The following is a 20,854-nucleotide window of genomic DNA, read 5'->3' as shown; positions in this document are numbered from 1 at the left end:
CTTCCCATTTTTGCCCAGGACTTCAAACCATGTGATCCTGTCTACCATTAAACCATCTTTCCAAATAGCCACCATTGTTTCCAGTGTCTTTCTCCCCACTTGGAACTGAACCCAGAAGGACATTTCTTCTAACAATGTAAAACAGCATTCTTGACGCATCTTGGAACATCTGTGAGTATTGCTCTTATAAACCTGGACCGGAAAGCCACTGAGATATTAAACTCTGTAAAAATGCAAATTGGAACATCATAAAGAAGGTGAGAGATGAAGTTTAGCGAGCAGAACTTTGCAAGCTGCAGGAAGAAAATGGGCCTCCTTTGATTAGAAAAATCTTAAAGACAGCTGTGGGACCACTTGCCCGATAAGAAAAATGTGCAGTTTTAAGATAAAACCTGGAACTCACTTCAAGGTATTTATAAGTAGTTACTTGCTCTTTTGGGGTCTGTTTAATCTGCAATTTATATGACCTACTGGCTTGTTTTGCAAACACTAGTCCTTTAGCTTGTTTTTTTCCCCCAATAGCTTATTACAAGTTGTTCTTTTAGGCAAAAGGAAACCAAGGCTAATGTTTGCAATGTCCTTCTCATTCCCACTGGAGGAATAAGCAAAATCACCACATTGTCTGCATATACAGCAAGGCTGGGATTGCTGCCTAAAATTGAGCAGCTACGGCTAGACGAGGAGAGATGTACGAATTATTTTATTGTTCAAATTTTTATTGGTTTTAAGAGTTTTACAGGGAAAAGGTTATAAGGGTTATAAAACATTTTGACAGCTACATCGTGCGGGAGGGGGGGGAGAAGCCCCCCCAGGTCTTACAACTTTTACAAACAAAAGTAGAAAAATGTCAACATTTACTTAAGTGTTAGCAGTTTTAAGTTTAACACAAAATCATCAGCATGTTTCAATCATTTGTTGTGTATCACTTCCATAAAGGTACATTGTAACAACAATTGCAATAATGTTTCAAATCACTTTTGTGATCTGAGTCTTCTAGTTGTCGCATCCTCCCCCCCCCCCCCCGTCCACTGGCAGAGCCTCAGCCCCTCCCTCCTTTGTTTCTTGTGTAACATCCCCCATGTCACCTCAGAGAGCACTGTGTTTTTTAGCGAAAGCCTCTGCTTCCACTACTGTGTTGATTCTAATTCTACTGCCCTCCCAGAAAATCAACATGCCTTCTGGAAACAGCCATTTAAACCAGACCCCGTTATTATATAATTTTTTTGCTAAGAAGGAATATTTCCTTCTATTGTCTCTTATTTTCTTTGGGATCTGTTTAAGAATGGTTATTTATTTATCTTTATATTTTAATGGTCCTCCCCTTTGAGCTCCAAGAACCTCATCCCTTGTAGTTTTCCTAAGGAATTTAACATGAACTTCCCTTGGAACGTTGTGTGTTCTCTCATAGGCTGAATTAACCCTATAGATCAGATCAATGCCCCACCAAAGCTGTTGTTTATTTCTATTAATATATTCTGCTAGTATTGTGGTCATAATCTCCCTAAGATCTTCATTCTCAACTTCTGGCAAATTTTGGAACCTAAGAAAAAGGACATCCTTTCAAATTCCATTTTTAACATCTGGTTTCCAAATTCTGCATTCCCCCTTTGGATTGTCTTCATCTCACCTCTCATCCCAACCACACCCTCCTCCAGCACACCTATCCTCTGTTCATTCCATATGGTGTGCTGATTCGTCTCTCTGAGCTGTTCATTTAAGTCCTGCAGTTGTTTTTTAATTTCGTCCTTCCCTTTAAGATGGTTTGAAGCATCTGATGAGTAGACAAATCCTTTGCACTCTCCTCAGAGGCTTTAGGCTGCAGAAAAGATCCCAGCTGTGACTGGTGAGCAATGGGGCTGGATGTGGAAGATGTTGGGGCCGATGAGGCCTTCCCAGGAAATACTTTCTTTGGACCCATCATGAGGCTCAGAGATAGTTATTGTTCTGTGCAGAAAACTGGTGTCTGTAGGAGAGCACAACCGGTAGGGATCACCAGGCAAGCAAGTCCAAAGGAGAGTAGGTTTTCTAATACAAAACTAGAGCAAATAGGTGGTCCAAAATGTTCCAAATCCAGGGAAAAACATGCTTGAAGAGGCTCCTGGAGGTCTCTGGGGTGGAAGTTAGTTGAAAGCCATAAGGTTTTCCAAGGGAGGAGTCTCATTCATAAGGACAAAGAAGAAAGAGGAAGTTGGCCATTTTGGCTCAGCCCAGTACAGGTGGTCAGGAAACAACAAGATCAAAGTTCCCATAGATAGTTTAAAGAAGAATCAGTTCAACCATCCTTTCTCTCGCAATTGTAGTTAGAAAATCCCCCCCCCATTATTTAAGGGAAGTGAAAGTAGACTTTAAACTTTCTCTCTCCCCCATAAAAGGGAGGGATTTTTCGTGCTGCTTTTCTGAGGGGGGTGGAAATTCCCCCCCCTCCAATCAGAACTCCTCCAAAGGTTGAAACAAAATCTCCAAAGAAAAACTGCAAAGCAGTCAGCAAAGTAAAAATAGTAAAAGACCTGGGGGAGACCCCTCACCTCACCGCGCTTCAGCTGCTTCGTTCAAATTGGTTGTTTCCTCCAGCTGCGTTCGGTGAAGCACGCGGTGGCATTCTGTGCACTCCCACGCGCTCCCCGGCTCCTGGGGCAAAGCTGGAGACCCCCCGCAGCCGCCACCGTTCCAGGGGGTCCCAGCAAGCCGCCCCTTTGGCAGGGTGCCCTCCAAGGCACCCTGTGCTCCCCCTAGACTTTGGGGGAACCCACCGGAGCAGCGGAAGGGCGGATGCAGGCGTCTCCAAGAGATATACGAATTATTGATGTACGAGTTAAACAGTGTGGTGGCTGGATTATACCTTTACCTTATCTCTCTTTGTGGGGAAAGACAGGGATGGGATTCAGCCGGTTTGGGACGGTTCAGGTGAACCGGTAGCTCCAATGATCAGCTTAGAGCCGGTTTGCTCCGACGATCAGCTGGGCCCGCCCACCTGCCCTTGCACTTTACTTACCAATTTCCTCTCACCTGATTAGCACAGCAGAGAGGATTGCTGCACCTCAGCTCTGTTACTCCCCAAGAAGTAACGTGGAAGATAATTTGGGGTAAAACTGTCTCACTCCTACACACTCAAGGCACTAACCTCTCCAAGTTAATTTCAATGGAGGCTGATTGCTCGAACACTGAACACTAATAGTTTAGCTAAGAGCAAACATTGTTTTCCCGTAAATTCAATTGAGTTGTCCCGTGAAAACAGTTCCTCCCACTCCTTACTCTGTACGATTGTGTTCTTATTTTCTTTAGAAGAGTCTGGAGCTAGCAGAGCAGACTGAAGAATGGAAAGGGAGGGCTGGCATAAAATCAGAACAGCCTTTCCAACCTTCTCCAAGAGAAACAGAACGCTCCGATTAATTGCTGCTTTTCTATTTCTGTTTGCAAGCCTCTTTCAAGAGGCTCAGAATGATCAGAGACAGGAAAGTAGGGTTAGTTTATATAGTGTCTCCTTTTGTAGGAGAGGTTCATCCATTTTTGGCAGTTTGAGGGTCTAGCAATACTGCTGAGCCACAACTGACTATACCCAGTCGGAAGCCTCTCTCCTCTCCTCTCCTCTCCTCTCTTTCTCTCTCTCCCCCTCTCCCTCCCTCCCCAGAGTTAGCCTGCAGTACTGCATTCTGTGGTGGTGCAGTGGTTAGAATGTAGTAAAGGTTTCCCTCGCACATATGTGCTAGTCATTCCCAGCTCTAGGGGGTGGTGCTCCTCTCTGTTTCAAAGCCGAAGAGCCAGCGCTGTCTCCATGGTCATGTGGCTGGCATGACTAAACGCCGAAGGTGAACAGAACGGCGTTACTTTCCCACCAAAGGTGGTTCCTATTTTTCCACTTGCATTTTTATATGTTTTCGAACTGCTAGGTTGGCAGAAGCTGGGACTAAGTAATGGGAGCTCAGTGCGTTATGCGGTGCTAGGTATTTGAACCTCCGAACTGCTGACCTTTCTGATTGACAAGCTCAGTGTCTTAAGTCACTGAGCCTTCTTAGAATGTAGTACTGCAGGCTAATTCTGCTGACTGCCAACTGCCGATAGCTGGCAGTTCGATTCTCACTGGCTCAAGCCTTGACTCGGCCTCCTATCCTTCCTAAGTGGGTAATATGAGGATCCAGATTTTGGGGGGCAATATGCTGACTCTGTAACCCACTTAGAGACGGTTGTAAAGCACTGTGAAGCAGTATATAAGTCTAAGCGCTATTCTAATCCCTGCACCACCACAGCTCCTATTATCTATTTTATTCAGACATGATTTGTTTGAGGTTTTTGAGCGTTAACAGTTCACCATCCATAGTGAGATAGTGAAAATAATAATGCCCTTCCCTACATCTCGGATACTCCGAGTCTAGGGAAAAAAACCCAATAAGGAGATTAATGCAGGAAGCCTTCAACTTCCAATTATTTGTTTAGTGACCATTCAAAGTCACAACAGCAAAGAAAAAGGCAACTTATGACCATTTTTGACATTTACCATTGTTGCAGCATCCCCATGGTCATGTGATCAAAATTCAGATGCTTGGCAACTGACTCATATTTAGGAAGGTTGCAGTGTCATGGGGTTATGCAATCCCCTTTTGCGACCTTCTGACAAGCAAAATCAATGATTCGCTTAACAAACATGTTGCTCACTTAACAACTGCAATGATTCGCTTAAGTAATTGTGGCAAGGCAGATCGTAAAATGGGTGGAAACTCACTTAGCAAGAGGAATTTTGGGCTCAGTTGTGCTCCTAAGTTGAGGTCTACCTATAGAAGAAATTTATGAGGGAGGAAAAGTTTAAAGTATAACAAAATATCAATTTCACCGAGGTCTTGAGGGAAGGAAAGAGATGCTGTTCCAGAGGGCAGGTGTCAACTCGCAAAACATCCCTGGCCTGCTCTCGAGTTGCCATAGAAAAGGGGGGGGGATGGGAAGCTGATGAAATGGCATGGCAGCAAAAGGCAGGTGCACATTCCAGACTTCCCTCTCTCAAGGCTGTATCCCAGGTTACCCACAGCAGCCAGAGGGGGGGAAGTGATCTCTACAGCCCCCATCCGTTGGAGAATGCGATTTATGACACACCCTGGGGGGAGGGGGGAAACAGAGTCATAATTGGGCCATAAATTACGTGGGGTCAGAGCTGGCTTCACTTGGGTATGTGCTGACATGTTGCTCCTAATAAATAGCTGGATTTCTTTTGAAGTTTGGCTTGAGGCTCATGATTTAATTAGAGCATCTGTAGGAACCTTGACAGCAGGTCTGAGGGAGAAAGTGCATCCCCTAGACCAGGGGTCCCCCAACCTGTGGGCCGTAGCCCACTACAGGGCCATGGCCTACTTGCAACTGGGCCACGAGTGGCTGCCTGGTGCCTATGTGTCAGAGGGGCACTCACACGTTGCAGGTGCTCAGGGCTTCACTCGCACAAGCATCACAGATGCTCAGGTTCCCACTCATGCCAGCATTGAGGGCATTCACGGCCCCACTTGCATGAGTGCTCGCAGTCCCACTCGAGTGAGCACTGTTGGCCCCAATCGCGTGAATGTGACAGCCACTTGAGGCCCCACTCGCACAAGCAACCTCAGCCCCCCCAAAACCATTCCCTCTTTCCCCACTCCAGGCCACCCACCTGGAAAGGTTGGGGAACTCTGCCCTAGACTGCCTTTGGATAGGGACCAGAGGATGCCGAACCTGTCCAGGTGCATTGGATTAATATAGTAGCCTGTCTTATGGCTGTCCACAGTTAAGAGAAGAATATGATGTAAATTTATCACAATAAAGCATGTTTGACCTGAGAATGTTTTCAAATATGGACACACTTGTGCTTTGCATGCACACCCACCCACCACCACCCAGACCTTGGTGTCAAGTTCACATCCAGTTCATGTTCAGGAGGTTGAGCTTTGTGACAGAAAGACAGAGAAAACCACTGAAGCTACAGTCGTTTGGCTCTTGGGCCAGAGGAGTTAGGCCGATCCAATAAATTCACGGACCTAAGGAAGCAGGGGCGAAGTCAACTTACCTTGGCTACCGGTTTGCAAATGTCAGCGCGCGCTCTCTCACTTCGCTCACACGCGCCATCTCCACGCATGCGCAGGATCTTCTGCGCATGCGCAGAGCATCAAAAATGACATCCGGGCAGGTGGGCGGAGCCTGCTACCAAGCACGCCTGCAAAGGTAAGTAGAACAGCACGGGGGGAAGGGGAATCTGCTGTGCCAAGCGATTTAGATTATCTAGAAAGCAGGAAATACGACAATTCTAGCTAATATAAATGGCACGTCACAGCCGATCGTTGGCAATACCAGTCTGTCTGAAGTGGTAGCATTTTTTACTACGGGTTCAGGCAAACCGGTCCGAACCGGTAGCATTTCACCCCTGTAAAGAAGTCTTGTTGAAAACACTATGGGCTACAGCTTCTACCATCTTTAGCAAGCCCGGTGATACTGTTGGAAGAATGACGGAAGGATAGAGCAGGGAGTTGGCTAAGGTTGGCTTGGCTCTCGCTCAGGATTTCTTCTCGCTGCCCTTTTGGATCAGGCTTTCCGCTCTCCGCCGGCGCCAATCACAGATGTCGGCAAAGGTGCAATAGGAGCATTTCCAAGTGTCTTCAATGTCCACTCCCTTGGGATCCCTTTGCCCTTTCCAATAGGCTAAGAAATAATGGGACATGGACATCAATTCATCTTGGTCATAAGTGATGACTTCAGTGCCCAGCAAGGTGTTGGTTTGTTGATGAATGTATTCGATTTGAAGACGGTCGATGGCCGGAATGTCTGAGTGGATCAAGTTGAGGAGCACCAGCTCCAGGAGGTCTTCGAAGGACTGTACCACGAACCCAGCTTTTTGAGCGTGTTCTTGGATCTCCTGGCCAAGTGACTGTTTGGGCTTCAGACGAAGGTGATGTGTGAAAATGTCTTGGGTTAAGCATCCTTGCACCATGGCATCAAAGAGATGTTTATACAAAGAGACCTGCAATGAATCAAGCACGCCTTTTTGAGTTGCACCCAATTTTCAGCCTCACCTGTGTCTCATTGAGTACAGGTAGACCTCACGTTACGATCATAATTGGCATCAATATTTGCACTACTAAGCATGATGGGTATTAAGTCAGTCACCCTCGATTTTATCTTTTTTGCTGCCCTGATTGTTAAGGAAATTACTGCTGTTTGTAAACGAATTACCCAGTCGTTAAGCAAATACAGCTTCCCCATTTGCTCAACAGAAGCCGGCTGGGAAGGTGGCAAATGGTGATCACATAAGCTCAAAGCACTCCAACTGTTGTAAATACATGGCTGTAGCCAAGTGCTCGTATTTTTATCACGACTGAGATGGTCTAATGTTGAAATTCATTGTCGCAATTTATTTTTATCCAACAACTACAGTAGCATCCAGCCACTAGATGGCAGTGTTTACAAGTTTGGCTCTATGACATATAATCTATGCCCTTTTGTTCTAAGTAGAGTTTCCTGTGACATTTTAGTTGAGCAGTAAAGCACATGGTGACTGTACTCGGTGTTTTCTCTGTAGTGTTATATATAAACAGAATTTCTAACACGTAAGTGTAAAGACTGGTTGCAAGTCTCTTTTTTCAGTGCCATTGTAACTTTGAATGGTAACTAAATGAATGGTTGTTAAGTCGAGGACTATCTGTATTTAGATGCATAGGAGGGCTTATTGGGGTTTGATATGCCCACTGTAAAGGTTTAATACATGTTTCCTGCATGGAAATGTCTCATGCTGTCCTCCAGACTGCCAAAAATGGCTGTTTATTGGTTTCTCTAAGTCTAAATCCCAGGATCCTTTGGTACATTCACTATCGACTTCAAATAAAATCTGATAATATTTCTGAAATATACTTTTCTGTTCTAAGCCACCATGATTAAAATATACCAGCTGTGAAAAATATTGGGGTATCTTCTGCTAACCCCATGTTTAATCTGAGCCAGCCATGTGATCAGTGGTGGGATTCAATTTTTGTTTACTACTGGTTCTGTGGGCGTGGCATGGCGGGCATGTCATGGCTTGGTGGGCATGGCTTGGTGGGCGTGGCAGGGGAAAGATACTGCAAATCCCCATTCCCTCCCGATCAGCTGGGACTCGGAAGGCAGAGAATACATGGGGCGGGGCCAGCCAGAGGTGGTATTTACCGGTTCTCTGAACTACTCAAAATTTCCGCTACCGGTTCTCCAGAACTGGTCAGAACCTGCTGAATACCACCTCTGCATGTGATGCAGCGTGTAAATAAGCAAATGCTATCAGGGATGGAAGGCAATTGACACAAACAGAGAATTCAGATCATGGAAAGCAATGGCCCCATGTTATTTTCTCCCTGGTCAAGGAGACTCCATTTGGAGTATGGGAGATAATAGTAGCCTTCAAATCCAAGATGGATTGTCATTTGGAGAAAGGCTTACTTTCTTTTGCTTCAGAGGCTAGGACAGGACTCATTGGGTTAAGGAAGATCAAGTCAGAAAGGAGGAGGAGAAATTATCTGACCGCATGAACTGTCAAGCTTATGGAAAGGGCTCTCGTGTGAAGGGCTCAATTCCCCTTCACTGAAGTTCAGCAGCAGCTACACCACATCTCACAGATCTGTTCTAGCGCATCCATTTCTCAACCTTAGCCATTTTTAAGAAGGGTGGACTTCAACACCCAGATTCCCCCAGCCAGCATGCTGGCTGGGGGATTCTGGGAGCTGAAGTCCACCCATCTTAAAAGTGGCCAGAATTGAAAAACACCGATCTAGTGGATCCTGCACTGAGATGGTAGGTGGATTAGATCAGCGGACTCCAACTTTGTGGCTTAGTGGCCCGGATGTGGGGGGAGGGGGAAGGGGAACTAAGCTACGCGAGCGGCAGGCCTGCACATGATCAGCTGCGTTTGTGTGTGTGATGCAGTGACGTGCGGTGAGGTTTATGACTGGTGAGGCACTGACACAGTGCTGAGTTTCAAATATTTTTAGACTTATGGACTTCAACTCCCAGAATTCCACAGCCAGGCATGCTCAGTTCCAATTTAAAGCGACAGCATTTGTTTTTCTCCTTTGCTCCTTCTTTCTTTTTCTTCTCCCTTCCCCTCCTTCCTCCCTCTCTCCCTTCCTCCCCCTCTCTCAAACACACACACACACACACAGAAGTTGGATTGGACTCTCTCCTACCCCTTCCCTCTCTCACTCACTCTCAAACAAACCCCCCCCCCACACAAAAGTTGGATTGGATATCTTTTCCAGTGGCTTGAAAGCAGCTCCTCTGCCATCCCCCCCCCCCCCCATTCCCCTGCTGCCTTTCCCAAACACCTCCACCATTGCAAATGCAGCCTGCTGTCTGGGTGGGAAATGCCTGGAACACAATAAAGCCCACCCACCACCTCCTGCTGGCAGGCTGGGTGAGAGGAGAGGCAGAGAAGCCGGAGGGGAGCCGATCCGAGCCTTCCAAAAGAAAGAGGCTGGGGGGAAGTGTGTGTACTACAGCATGGCTCTTTGCCTGGCTTCCTGCCTCCTCCTGTGGTCTCCTCAGTGCTCGCTTGTGCTCTCCCTCCCCAAGTGTAGTTTGATTGCAGGTGGAGCCACGTTGCCTTTTCAAACTTGTAATCAGTGAAGCTGGGCTAGATTTTTATATAGTTTTATCCAGCTGTGTGTGTGAGAGAGAGAAATGAATGGGGGCCTGGGGAGGAAGTCACTACACTTGGGGAGGGAGAGCAGAGTCATCCACAGTGAGGCAGCAACTAGCTCAGCTTTTTCCTTTTACTTTTTTTTTTCATGATGAGAGTGGGGAGGCTGTGCCTCACTTGCCTCACCTGACTGCACGTCACTGGTGTGATGGTTCAACACTTCTGCAAGTCGAGCTGTGTGTGTGCATGTACAGTCATGTATGCTGGCCAGCCAGTTCTGACAGGTTCTGGAGAACCGATAGTGGAAATTTTGAGTAGTTCGGAGAACCGGCAAATAGGCTGCCCTCCCACTCTGCCTCCCAGCTGATCTTCTTTTGTTGCCCGAACAGGAGAACGGCGCTGGAAAGCAGGTTAGTGGGTTGGGGAGGGAAAGGGGATGTTGCAGTAACCTTCCCCTGCCACGCCCACAAAGCCACGCCCACAGAACCAATAGTAACAAGTTTTGAATCCCACCACTGATGCTGGCCTGCCACTTGTGTGACCCTGTTGTAAATAGGCAAGGACTGGTAATGGGCCGTGACCTGGAGGTTGGAGACCCCTGGATTAGATGACTTCCAAGTTCCTTCCCAACTTAAGTGTGAATGCAGCTCTTAGGTTTTTTTCTGACCCAACTGAATCCATGGTGTGAATGCAGCCAATGCCCTCCCTATACCTGGGTTGCAAGCCTCCCCTTCAGCCAGCCTAGGGCCTCCAATCTCCACCTTGACCCACCTGGAAATGGTCCCTCTTCTTCTGCGCAGGTACAGGCATGTAGGCTTTTTCCCGTGTCTTCAACTCATTCAGTTGCAATTCTCCTTTAGCCGTATAACTCAGCTGGTCAATAATCCCAAACACGAAAACGTCTTCTAAAACACCAAAGACCGGACATTCGCGCACACGCTGACCTGCCGGGGACAAAGCCACATATAAGCAAGTAAGGCCACACCTAGAGTGCTGCATCCAGTTTTGGTCACCACACTATTAAAAAGACGTTGAGACTCTGGAAAAAGTGTAGAGAAGAGCAACCAGGATGATTAGGGAACTGGAGGCTAAAACATACGATGAACGGTTACAGGAACTGAGCATGGCTAGTCTAGTGAACAGAAGGACCAGGGAAGACATGATAGCAGTGTTCCAATATTTGAGGGGCTGCCACAGAGAGGAGAGGGTCAAGCTATTTTCCAAGGCATCCAAAGGCCAGACAAGGAATAATGGATGGAAACTGATCAAGGAGAGATTCAACCTAGAAATAAGGAGGAATTTTCTGACAGTGAAAACAATCAACCCATGGAACAGAAGTTGCCTTCAGAAGTTGTGGCAGCTTCATCACTGGAGGCTTTCAAGAAGAGATTGGACTGCCGTTTGTCAGAAATGGTGTAGGGTCTCTTGCTTGAGCGGGGGGTTGGACTAGATGACCTATAAGGTCCCTCCCAACTCTGTGAATCTGTTAAATCTATCCGTTAAATCTGTTAAGCCCCTTTGCCATCCTGAGGGGCACCTTCCACGACCAGCATACCCACCTTTTCGTAGATTAGTTATGGTCAGGAGGATGTTAAGCAGCTTGATGGCCCATCTGTCTTCTCGGCTCTTAGTCTTTATAGGCACCAGGTTATGATCTTGCAGTTCTGGAAAGAAGCAGCCACAGAGCAAGAACGTTGCTTTCCTGCCCTTAAAATACTTCTATATCACGAGTGTCAAACTCGCCACGTGACATGTTTTTCCGCCCTTCGCGGAGCTGGGATGGGCGTGGCCTGCGCATGACACATCCTGCCCATGGGCTGCCAGTGTGACACCCCTGCTCTATAGCAAGGCGGCTGTCAGGCCTGCAGCCATCTTTCTTTTGGATCTTTGGCCTGCCATACTTTCTATTATTCTACTATGCATTTTCTATGGTGGGAAAATGGGAGGGGGGGATTGTATAGAGTTAGATGCGATGTAGCCATAACAAAATTCTTTCTAGAAAGCCAAGGTCATCCTTTGTTGCTGCACCTCTGCACCTGACCGGAATTGGATGGGTGGAACTGCCAGCATGGCAGTGGGAGATGGGACCACGTGATGGACTTGTGGGTGTGGGGGCAAGATCTTGAACTTTCAACTGGGTGGGGAAAACCGGGAAGCTTTTAGATTCGGGTTTTCCCAGATGTGCCAACATGGCTCTCTTAATAAATTGGAACTTTGAGCAATACTTTGCCTTAGACTCTGATTTACTTTTGGATGCTATTTGGAACCCTGACAGTGGCGCGGTAGCCTAGCGATTAAAATGCTGGGCTTTTCAACTGGAAGGTTGTCCGTTCAAGACCCAAGCACCGCATGACAGGGTGAGTTCCCGTTCCTTGCTCCAGCTCCTGCCAACCAAGCAGTTCGAAAGCATGCAAATGCGAGTAGATAAATAGGTACCACTTTGGTGGGAAGGTAACCATGTTCCATGAGACTCGGGGTATAGTCCTGCTTGATACACATGACCACAGAAGCATCCTTGGACAACACTGGCTAGGAAATGGAGGTGAACACCTCCCCCCTGTCTACTCGTCCAGTGGTGTCCAACTAGAGTTGGACACAACTGGACAGAGGAAACCTTTACCTTTTACTCTACAGCAAATTTCCACCCACCCACCCCCGCTCCCCATTGCTTTTCTTGTTCCCCTTCACTGTCTTCCAAGACAGAGCAAATGACAGCTCAAACAGTTCAGGAAGTTCTCGACTTAGAACCATTCATTTAATGGCCATTTGAAGTTACAAGGCCACTGCAAAAAGAGAATTGCAACCAGCCCTCACACTTACGAATGTTGTGGCATCCTGTTGCGGCCGATTCGCTCTCACAGGGAGGGACTCCTCTGGGTGCCATCCACTAGGCAGTGCCAGCGGGCGACGCCCAGGAGTAGGGCCTTCTCCATGATGGGCCCGACCCTCTGGAATGATCTCCCCCCCGACATTAGAATAACAACTGATCTCCGCTCCTTCCGTAAAAAACTTAAGACCCACCTGTTTAACTTAGCTGGCCTGGCCTCATTGTAGCTTTTATTTCCCTCTAGCCTATATTTTAAATTTTAAATGTTTAGGGATAGATTTTTTAGGTTGTTTTAATTTTTAACTATAACTGTACAGCCTATCATATAATTTGTTTTAATGGGTATTTATAATTATCTAAGTTTGTATATTGTTTTATTGTGGTCTGTACACCGCCCCGAGTCCCTTTGGGGAGAGGGGGCGGTCTATAAATTTAATAAATATATATATTACAGTTAAGAAAACAAGACTTGAGCACTTAGCAACTGGCATGTGTTTAAGGCAGCTGCAGCATCCCTGGGTTTGACAAATGGGAGAAGCCAGTTTCCTTTAACAATCATACAATTCGCTTAACAACTGTAGTGATTCACTTAACAACCGGGGCAAAAAAGTTATAACATTGGGCGCGACTCCCTTAATAACTGCCTTGCTGGTTCCAATTGTGATTGCTAAGTTTAGGCCCGTGATCAGTGGTGAAATTCAATTATTTGTATTACTGGTTCTGTGGGCGTGGCTTGGTGGGCATGGTGTGACTTAGTGGGCATGGCTTGGTGGGCGTGGCAGGGGAAGGATACTGCAAAATCTGCATTCCCACTCCACTCTGGGGCCAGCCAGAGGTGGCATTTGCCAATTCTCCGAACTACTCAAAATTTCCACTACCAGTTCTCCCGAACCTGTCAGAACCTGCTGGATTTCACCTCTGACCATGATGGCAAACCTATGGCACATATGGCAGAAGTGGTACGCAGAGCCATCTCTCTGGGCCCGTGATCTGTCACCTGTTACTCTTCCGGGTTCCGGCATGCCGGCCAGCTGGTCTTCATGCATGTGGGAGTGCCAGAACCTGGAAGAGCAGCCTGGAACCCGGAACGCATGTGCCAGGTGGCTGCTCTTCCGGTTTCCGACACGAGCACTTCCATTTTGGCACATTTTGCCAAAAAGGTTCCCCAACATTGGTCTAGGACTACCAGTAGCTTCTGTTTAGAGTTACAGCCAGCCAAGTTGGCTGTGCCCTTTTTCAGACATGCCAGTACATTATTACTCTGGTATATTTGAGGAGCAATTCCCAGGCATTGGGATGGCTCTTGCACTAGGCTTTAAATCTTTTGAAAGGGGTCAGTTTTACTGTCTCTTTCTTGAGTTTTTAGGAAGATCTGTGGCTCTACTTTTCTTCTGCGTTATTATTTTCCATTTATCATTATTTTATTATATAAAATGCAAAGAAGGAAAAAATAGAAAATTAAGGGAAGGAAAGGGAGCGGGGAAAAGGAGGTGTGAGACACAAGGGGAAAGAGAAAAAGAAAGAAAAGTGGGCATTGACTTCCAACTCTTCTTTAGCACAGTGTAAGATAAACACACTCCAAGCTCAACTTTGTGCTTTTACACATTAATGTATAACTTAGCCATTCCTATAACACCAACTCTTTCTAATCAACAAAACCAAGGTCAAAGTTTTATTTCTTCTTCTTCACAATTTCCAGAAGTGATATCCAAATAAGAACATATTTTCCTCTTTAAATAAAATTTCTGCATTATTGAGCAAGTATAAATCTGGTTTAATTTAGCCATTTGAAGATCGACGGACTTCAGCTTCCAGAATTCTGGCTGGCCAGAGAGAGTTCTGGGAGATGAAGTCCACAGATCTTCAGGTTGCCCAGGTTGAGAAACACTTGTTGAAAAGATGATGCCTTTTCCCCCTTTGAAAATAATAGGAAACTACATGGCCTTAATTTTAAGCAATCACAGACCAGGTTGGGGACAAGGGCAGGATTCGAAAGGATGATCCACTGTTGAGAGATCAAAGTTTCTCTTGAGTTAATCCTTATTTTGGCAACTTTTTCAGCAGCAATATTGCAGTGGTTTGCTACTGTCAACTTCTCAGTCCTTTGTTGAGCTTACAATCTAATTTATAACTCTGGCATCTCCGAGTGGCCTCCCATCCAAGATGACCCTGATTATCTTTTTAAATATCAGCCACAACTGCCTAGATCAGTGACCGCTAACCTTTTTGTTGTTGCATGCCGAAAGCGCACCAGCAATGTGTGTGCGACCCCCACCCCCTGTGCCCCCCACGCATGCGCATGCGACCCCACGCACTCTGTTTTGGGCGGAGTAGGCCTCCCTGCAGCTTCCTGGGACCAAAAATGGGCTGCAGGGGTGGGCAGGCGCCACACCCTTTGCTCTCCCCTGCACATGCGCATGCGTGTGCGATCCCTGCCCCTTCGTGCATGCATGCACATTTCCTGCATGGGCCCTACCCCCATGCATGTGGGGCAGAGACCAGAAAGCCAGCTGATCAGTGGGAAGGGTGCGCGCATGCGTGATTGAGGTGAGCTGGGGCAACAGCTCATGTGCCCACAGAGGGCGCTCTGCGTACCACCTGTGGCACGCGTGCCCTAAATTCCGCCATCACGGGCTTAGATGCTGTTGCTTTCCATTGTTAGTCGCATTCTAAAAGGGCAGTCACATTACCACCAGAACAAAAAAAGGGAGCTCCGGGGCACCTTAAGGACTAGCAGCTTTATTGTGCAGAAAACGCCCACTGTTTTACAGATAGAAAATATGGACGTGTTCATAAGAGCCCAAGGATCCTATTTCCCACCTCTTGCAATTACAGAAAGTATAGAAAAGACTAGAGTTTAACCCAAACATCCAACTGATGTTACCTCTGGCAAGATGGATGGATTTTCCTGCATTTAACACAACCGTTGTCTTCTCCGGCAATTGCACACTTGGCTGTTCTTTGTGATAAACTGCCTGCTGCTCACACCATACTTGAGCAGAGAGGTCTGTGACCCAAAGATAGCGCAGGTGGAAAGCTTCGAGAGGCGTCCTCAGTCTCATTCTCTTCGCTGTCCTCTTCTTCCTTCCTTCCACATTAGCCGTCCGAGAATCAACACCCTGAGGTCTGGCACCACTTAGGAGTTGGGGTTCCCTGTGATGAGCATGCAAAAAGTTCGCATTATCATGTCCCAAAAGCGCTTTATTCAAGAGGCAACTGGACTTTCTGGTTTTTCTTTGAAGATGTTTCGCTTCTCATCCAAGAAGCTTCTTCAGTGCTGATTGGATGGTGGGGAATGGAAGGATTTAAACTCCTTGCAGACAGCTGGTCATTTGCATCCTTTTAGAGAGTCCTTAAGGAGAGTCCTTAAGGTCACCTGAAGGTTTCTCTGTGTCATCAGGGTCACCTGAGTTGTGCAAATGGGTGTGGAGCCAACTTGGAATTGTTAAAAGCTCAGGAGGATCTTCAGCCAACATAACATATCACTTCCAACCCAAGAATACACTAAGGCAGAAGCTTGTCCACCCGGAGGATAAAACACCCAGACCCAAACTGAGCAATGTGGTATATGCAGTACAATGCAGTGAGCCACGGGCAGATTGTGCATTGGGGAAACAAAACAACCACTTCACAAACGCATGGCACAACAGAGGAGAACAAACCCATCAAGACTAGATTCAGCAGTCCATCTGCATCTAAAGGACAATGGCCACTCTTTTGAAGACAGCAAAGTCCACATTTTGGACTGTAGAAAGTTATCACCCAGCCCTCTCCCCGAAAAATGAAATATCCTAGGAAATACTGAAAAGGCAGAATATTACATTTCCCTGGATTCTTTCATCTGGACAGAGAGAACCGCTGGTTTGAAAGAGAGGTCAAAGAGGCCATCTATGACCAAAATTGAACAGCCCTCTTTCAACATCGTCGCCCCGAGTCCCTTGGGGGAGAGGGGGCGACTAAGAAGTCAAATAAATAAATAAAAACATAGGGGAAGGGATATGGCATCAGCTATTTTCAATCTACAACACAGTCCTTTCAACAGTTCCAGGAAGGCTCCACACCCATTTGCACCCTTCAGGTGACCCAGAGAACACAGATAAACCTCCAAGTGCTTCAATGACCCTCTAAAAAGATGCAAATGACCAGCTGTCAGCAAGGAGTATGAATCCTTCCACTCCCCACTATCCTGTCAGAGCTGAAGAAGTTTCTTGGAGGAGAAGTGAAATGTCTTCAAAAGAAAAAAACAAGGAAATCCAATTGCCTCCTGAAAAAGCTCCTTTGGGACAACCATGACCTGGATGACTGGGAATCTCTACAAACCAACACACACACATCACACACACGAAGAGAGAGCGAGAGAGAGAGAGAGAGCGAGAGCGAGAGCGAGAGAGAGAGAGAGAGAGAGAGAGAGAGAGAGAGCTGATCAGGAATAGTGGACAGGAAGAGGAGTTTTTGACTGATGCTCCTTATCTCCAGCAATCTTGACGAAAACCATTCTTTCCATGTTCCTGTAGGAAGTTAGCGCCCAGCCCTCTCCTAGAAGAATGAAATATCCTGGGAAATATTGAAAAGGAGGAATAATATATTCCCCTGGATAAGAAATGGAGAAACACATTTTTAGGCAGGAAACAGACTCACTCTTAATAGCCCCCACCTTTGTCAATGGGCCATTCAAAGGCTGGAGCCAGTCTATTCTACATAACAAAGATCTCCCCCTTCAGCTCCAGGGTGATGGGAATAAGGCATGATAGTATTAGCCCTTTACCCATCTCACCACAGGGCACCTGGGAAGAAGCAATGCGCAACCAAACTTGGACTCAAAGCACAGCCTAGAGAGTTGCCCCTGCATGGCCCCATGGGAGCCTGACAACCAATCAGAATACAGTTCTTACACAGGAACAGGAAACAGAGAGATGGGACCGAACAGACAGTATAAAAAACTCAGGAACTCTCAACAAGCCCTTTTTCTTCTTCACCCAACATCTGGAAGCATGTGATCCCCCTTTTCTGTTCAGGAGCTCAAGCCAAGTGATCCTGTCCACCATTAAGCCATCTTTCCAAGCAGCCTCCATGTTTCCAGGGTCTTTTTCCCCAGTTGGAACTGAACCCAGGAGGACGTTTCTTCCAACACTTCCAAGTGTTGGAAGAAGTATATATCTGGTTCAGTTCCAAGTGGGGAGAAAGACCCTGGAAATATGGAGGCTGCTTGGAAAGATGGTTTAATGGCAAAGCAGAGCCACCAAGCACTCACACGTGATTCTGGGCAGCTGACCACCTGGTTCGACCAGTACATGGATTTTTATAGTTTGTTCTACAGCATTTTGTAATTGAGAGGCTCGTTTTGTGTATTTTGTTATTTGGATTTGAATTAGCTTGTCTCGGCAATGAGTTGGATTTTTTAAATCTTGTTTTAACAAATGTAATTAATCCTGGATTCTGGCTTCTTTGGGGTTTTAATCCTGTCTTGAATGAATTGCCAAATCTGCATTTCTAAAAGTTGGCTCCTTAGTTTCTACTTGGGGCAGAGGATCTAAGTTTCTGTCTTTCGAAAGATGTTTCTCCTTTAGGGTAAATATAAGAGTCTGCCTAAGAGGGGTGGGTGCTAACTTTCTACACAAGCAACGTGTTAGTTAAGCAGATATAACGGAGATCCACAGGCTGTGCACGGAGAAAGGACCACCCATGAACAACACAAGTGATTTAGAGCTGGGGTCTCCAACCTTGGCAGCTTTATGACTTGTGGACTTCAACTCCCAGAATTCCTCAGCCAGCACCGGCTGAGGAATTCTGGGAGTTGAAGTCCACAAGTCATAAAGCTGCCAAGGTTGAAGACCCCTGAATGTTAGAAGTACTCAGTGGGATCATCACATCCCAGGAAAGAATAACAAGGAATCACAGAGATGGGAAAGACCAGTTAAGTCATTGATTGAATCCCGGCCTGTTTAGGTTTGCATTTAGGATAGCACATTATTTTGACTTTCAATGGGGTGTAACCCTGCAGAAACTGTCTTTCTACTTTTAATCCTGGGCAGGCAGTTTGTTTCCTTTTATTTATTTTATTTAGTAAACTTTTATGCCGCCTGCCTCCCTTGCAAGGTGATTTCCGCTCCCCCCCCATAATATAGAATAACAGAGTTGGAAGGGACCTTGGAGGTCTTCTAGTCCAACCCCCTGCCTAGGCAGGAAACCCTACACCATTTCAGACAAATGGTTATCCAACATCTTCTTAAAAACATCCGGTTTTGGAGCATTCAGAACTTCTGGAGGCAAGTTGTTCCACTGATCAATTGTTCTAACTGTCAGGAAATTTCTCCTTAATTCTAAGTTGCTTCTCTCCTTGATTAGTTTCCACCCATTGCTTCTTGTTCTACACTCAGGAGCTTTGGAGAATAGTGACTCCCTCTTCTTTGTGACAACCCCCTGAGATATTGGAAGACTGCTATCATATCTCCCCTAGTCCTCCTACTCTTGTTAAATCCCCACGGGAACGCAAATGCGGGCAGAGAGGGAAAAACATGCAAGCCACAAACCCGCGTTTGCTTTAGTCCCGTTGCAAATCCGAGGCTGTTTGGGGAGTTCGCGGCAACGCGAGTTCGAACCCCAACGAGGCTTAATCGTAAAAAACCGGCTCAAGGAGCCCGTTACGATCGTGGGTGGCTTTGGGGACCGTGCACACCAGGGACTCAAACCGAGGTCTTGTGAACCGGGGCCAGCCCGTCACGCGAACACAACCCTAGAGAAACACAACACACACACACCGCCGCTCACCCGGTTTTCGGCTCTTCTATCTGCAAAAACTCGGAGTCGCTCAGGTCGGAAAAACCCGAGGCGGCCTCGGAGTCGTGCAATCCGGAGTCACGCCCGGACATGTTTCGTGCTTTGTTTTCTTCTCTCGTGCAGGATCGTCGTCAGCTGCCCGAAGGAGGAGCCTTGAACTAAGTACCGTAACTGCATTTCTTTTCTTTCCGGCTGAAATGGAGTTTCCTCCACCCTTTTGTCCTCGTTCCGGTTCCCACCCACCCACCCAAAGATAGAGACGCCTCCCCGCCTACGGGGGACTGGGGATGTTGAGACCTTAGAAAGAGCGCAGAGAAGAGCGACCGAGAGGGATAGGGGACTGGGGGCTAAAGCACAGAGTGAAAGGTTGCAAGGAGTGGGTATGTCTAGTTTAATGAAAAGAAGGACCAGGGGAGACATGATAGCAGTCTTCCAATATCTCAGGGGTTGCCACAAAGAAGAGGGAGTCAAACTATTCTCCAAAGCACCTGAGGGCAGGACAAGAAGCAATGGGTGGAAACTAATCAAGGGGAGAAGCAACTTAGAACTGAGGAGAAACTTCCTGACAGTTAGAACAATTAATCAGTGGAACAGCTTGCCTCCAGAAGTTGGGGGCGCTCAATCACTGGATTGTATTATATTGTATAACTCTATACACTGTTTAATATTTTAGAATCAAATAACAAGCTGAATGCCCTGAATTATATTAAGAGTTGCAATAGTTGAGTACAAATAGTACAAAAGAAGGGAGAGAATGAAATAGGAGTGGCCAAAATTAAAATAACTTGTATTTGTTTTAAATCGTGAAATAGAATTGTTAAATTGTCCTGCAGTGAGTTGGCTGTGGTGAGTTGAGCAGGGTGGGTTGGCCACAGCAAGCTGGCTGTGGCAAGTTGTCCCATTCGCCTCCTAATAACCCCACCCCCCACCCCAAACACACAATACTCTCCACTAATCCAGTTTATTTTGATTTTTAGGATTTTATTGGGAGTAGGGAATAAATAAAACATACGAAGCAGGAAATGGGTATGTTTAGCTTAATAGAAAGAAGGACTAGGGGAGACATGATAGCAGTGTTCCAATATCTCAGGGGTTGCCACAAAGAAGAAGGAGTCAAACTATTCTCCAAGGCACCTGAGGGTAGAACAAGAAGCAATGGGTGGAAACTAATCAAGGAGAGAAGCAACTTAGAACTGAGGAGAAACTTCCTAACACTAAGGACAATTAACCAGTGGAACAGCTTGCCTCCAGAAGTTGTGGGGGCTCAGTCACTGGAGATTTTAACAAGTGACTAGATAGTCACTTGTCTGTGATTCTATTCTATTCTATTCTATTCTATTCTATTCTTACTCCTCCTCCTCTTCCCATTCCTATTTATCAATGAGAGAAGCAACCAGAATTAAGAAGGCCTTTTCTTTGTGGTCTAAGCTGTTCTTATTTTTAATCAAGATAGGACATCTCTAGGTAGAACCTTATTGGCTAAGGCAGCATTTCTTAGCCTGAGTAATTCCCAGGTAAGTGGAGTTAGGGGACTGGAGGCTAAAACATAAGATCGGTTGCAGGAATTGGGTATGTCCAGTTTAATGAAAAGAAGGACTAGGGACTGCCAAGTCTTCCAGCAGTGGCCGCTCTAGGAGTGCGCT

At 46.5% G+C, this 20,854-nt stretch overlaps 1 protein-coding gene across 1 annotated transcript; it reads right to left on the bottom strand.

Moving 5' to 3' along the window:
- Positions 1 to 685: 685 nt before the first annotated feature.
- Positions 686 to 19,387, bottom strand: EXO5 (exonuclease 5). The gene is made up of 5 exons (XM_081945322.1): positions 19,203 to 19,387; positions 15,319 to 15,587; positions 11,167 to 11,271; positions 10,379 to 10,551; positions 686 to 6,967 (listed from the first exon to the last, which is right to left on the bottom strand). The coding sequence occupies exons 1-5, from the start codon at positions 19,301 to 19,303 to the stop codon at positions 6,503 to 6,505; spliced, it is 1,113 nt and encodes a 370-aa protein (XP_081801448.1). The 5' UTR covers positions 19,304 to 19,387; the 3' UTR covers positions 686 to 6,502.
- Between the last annotated feature and the right edge of the window lie 1,467 nt (positions 19,388 to 20,854).

The sequence above is a fragment of the Natrix helvetica genome (genome assembly GCF_964273705.1).
Source record: "Natrix helvetica genome assembly, chromosome: 2".
Taxonomy (NCBI): Eukaryota; Metazoa; Chordata; class Lepidosauria; order Squamata; family Natricidae; genus Natrix; species Natrix helvetica.
Note: the sequence above shows the minus strand (reverse complement) of the source record. Positions and strands in the feature narration are given on the sequence as shown.

What these genes read in the sequence shown, in the direction of transcription:
- EXO5 (XM_081945322.1), bottom strand. Translation starts at nt 19,303, where the DNA reads ATGTCCGGGCGTGACTCCGGATTGCACGACTCCGAGGCCGCCTCGGGT. An exon ending in ATAGAAGAGCCGAAAACCGG is followed by an intron (nt 15,588 to 19,202) that starts GTGAGCGGCGGT and finishes TGCTCATCACAG; the next exon opens with GGAACCCCAACTCCTAAGTG. An exon ending in ATCCATCCATCTTGCCAGAG is followed by an intron (nt 11,272 to 15,318) that starts GTAACATCAGTT and finishes GCTTCTTTCCAG; the next exon opens with AACTGCAAGATCATAACCTG.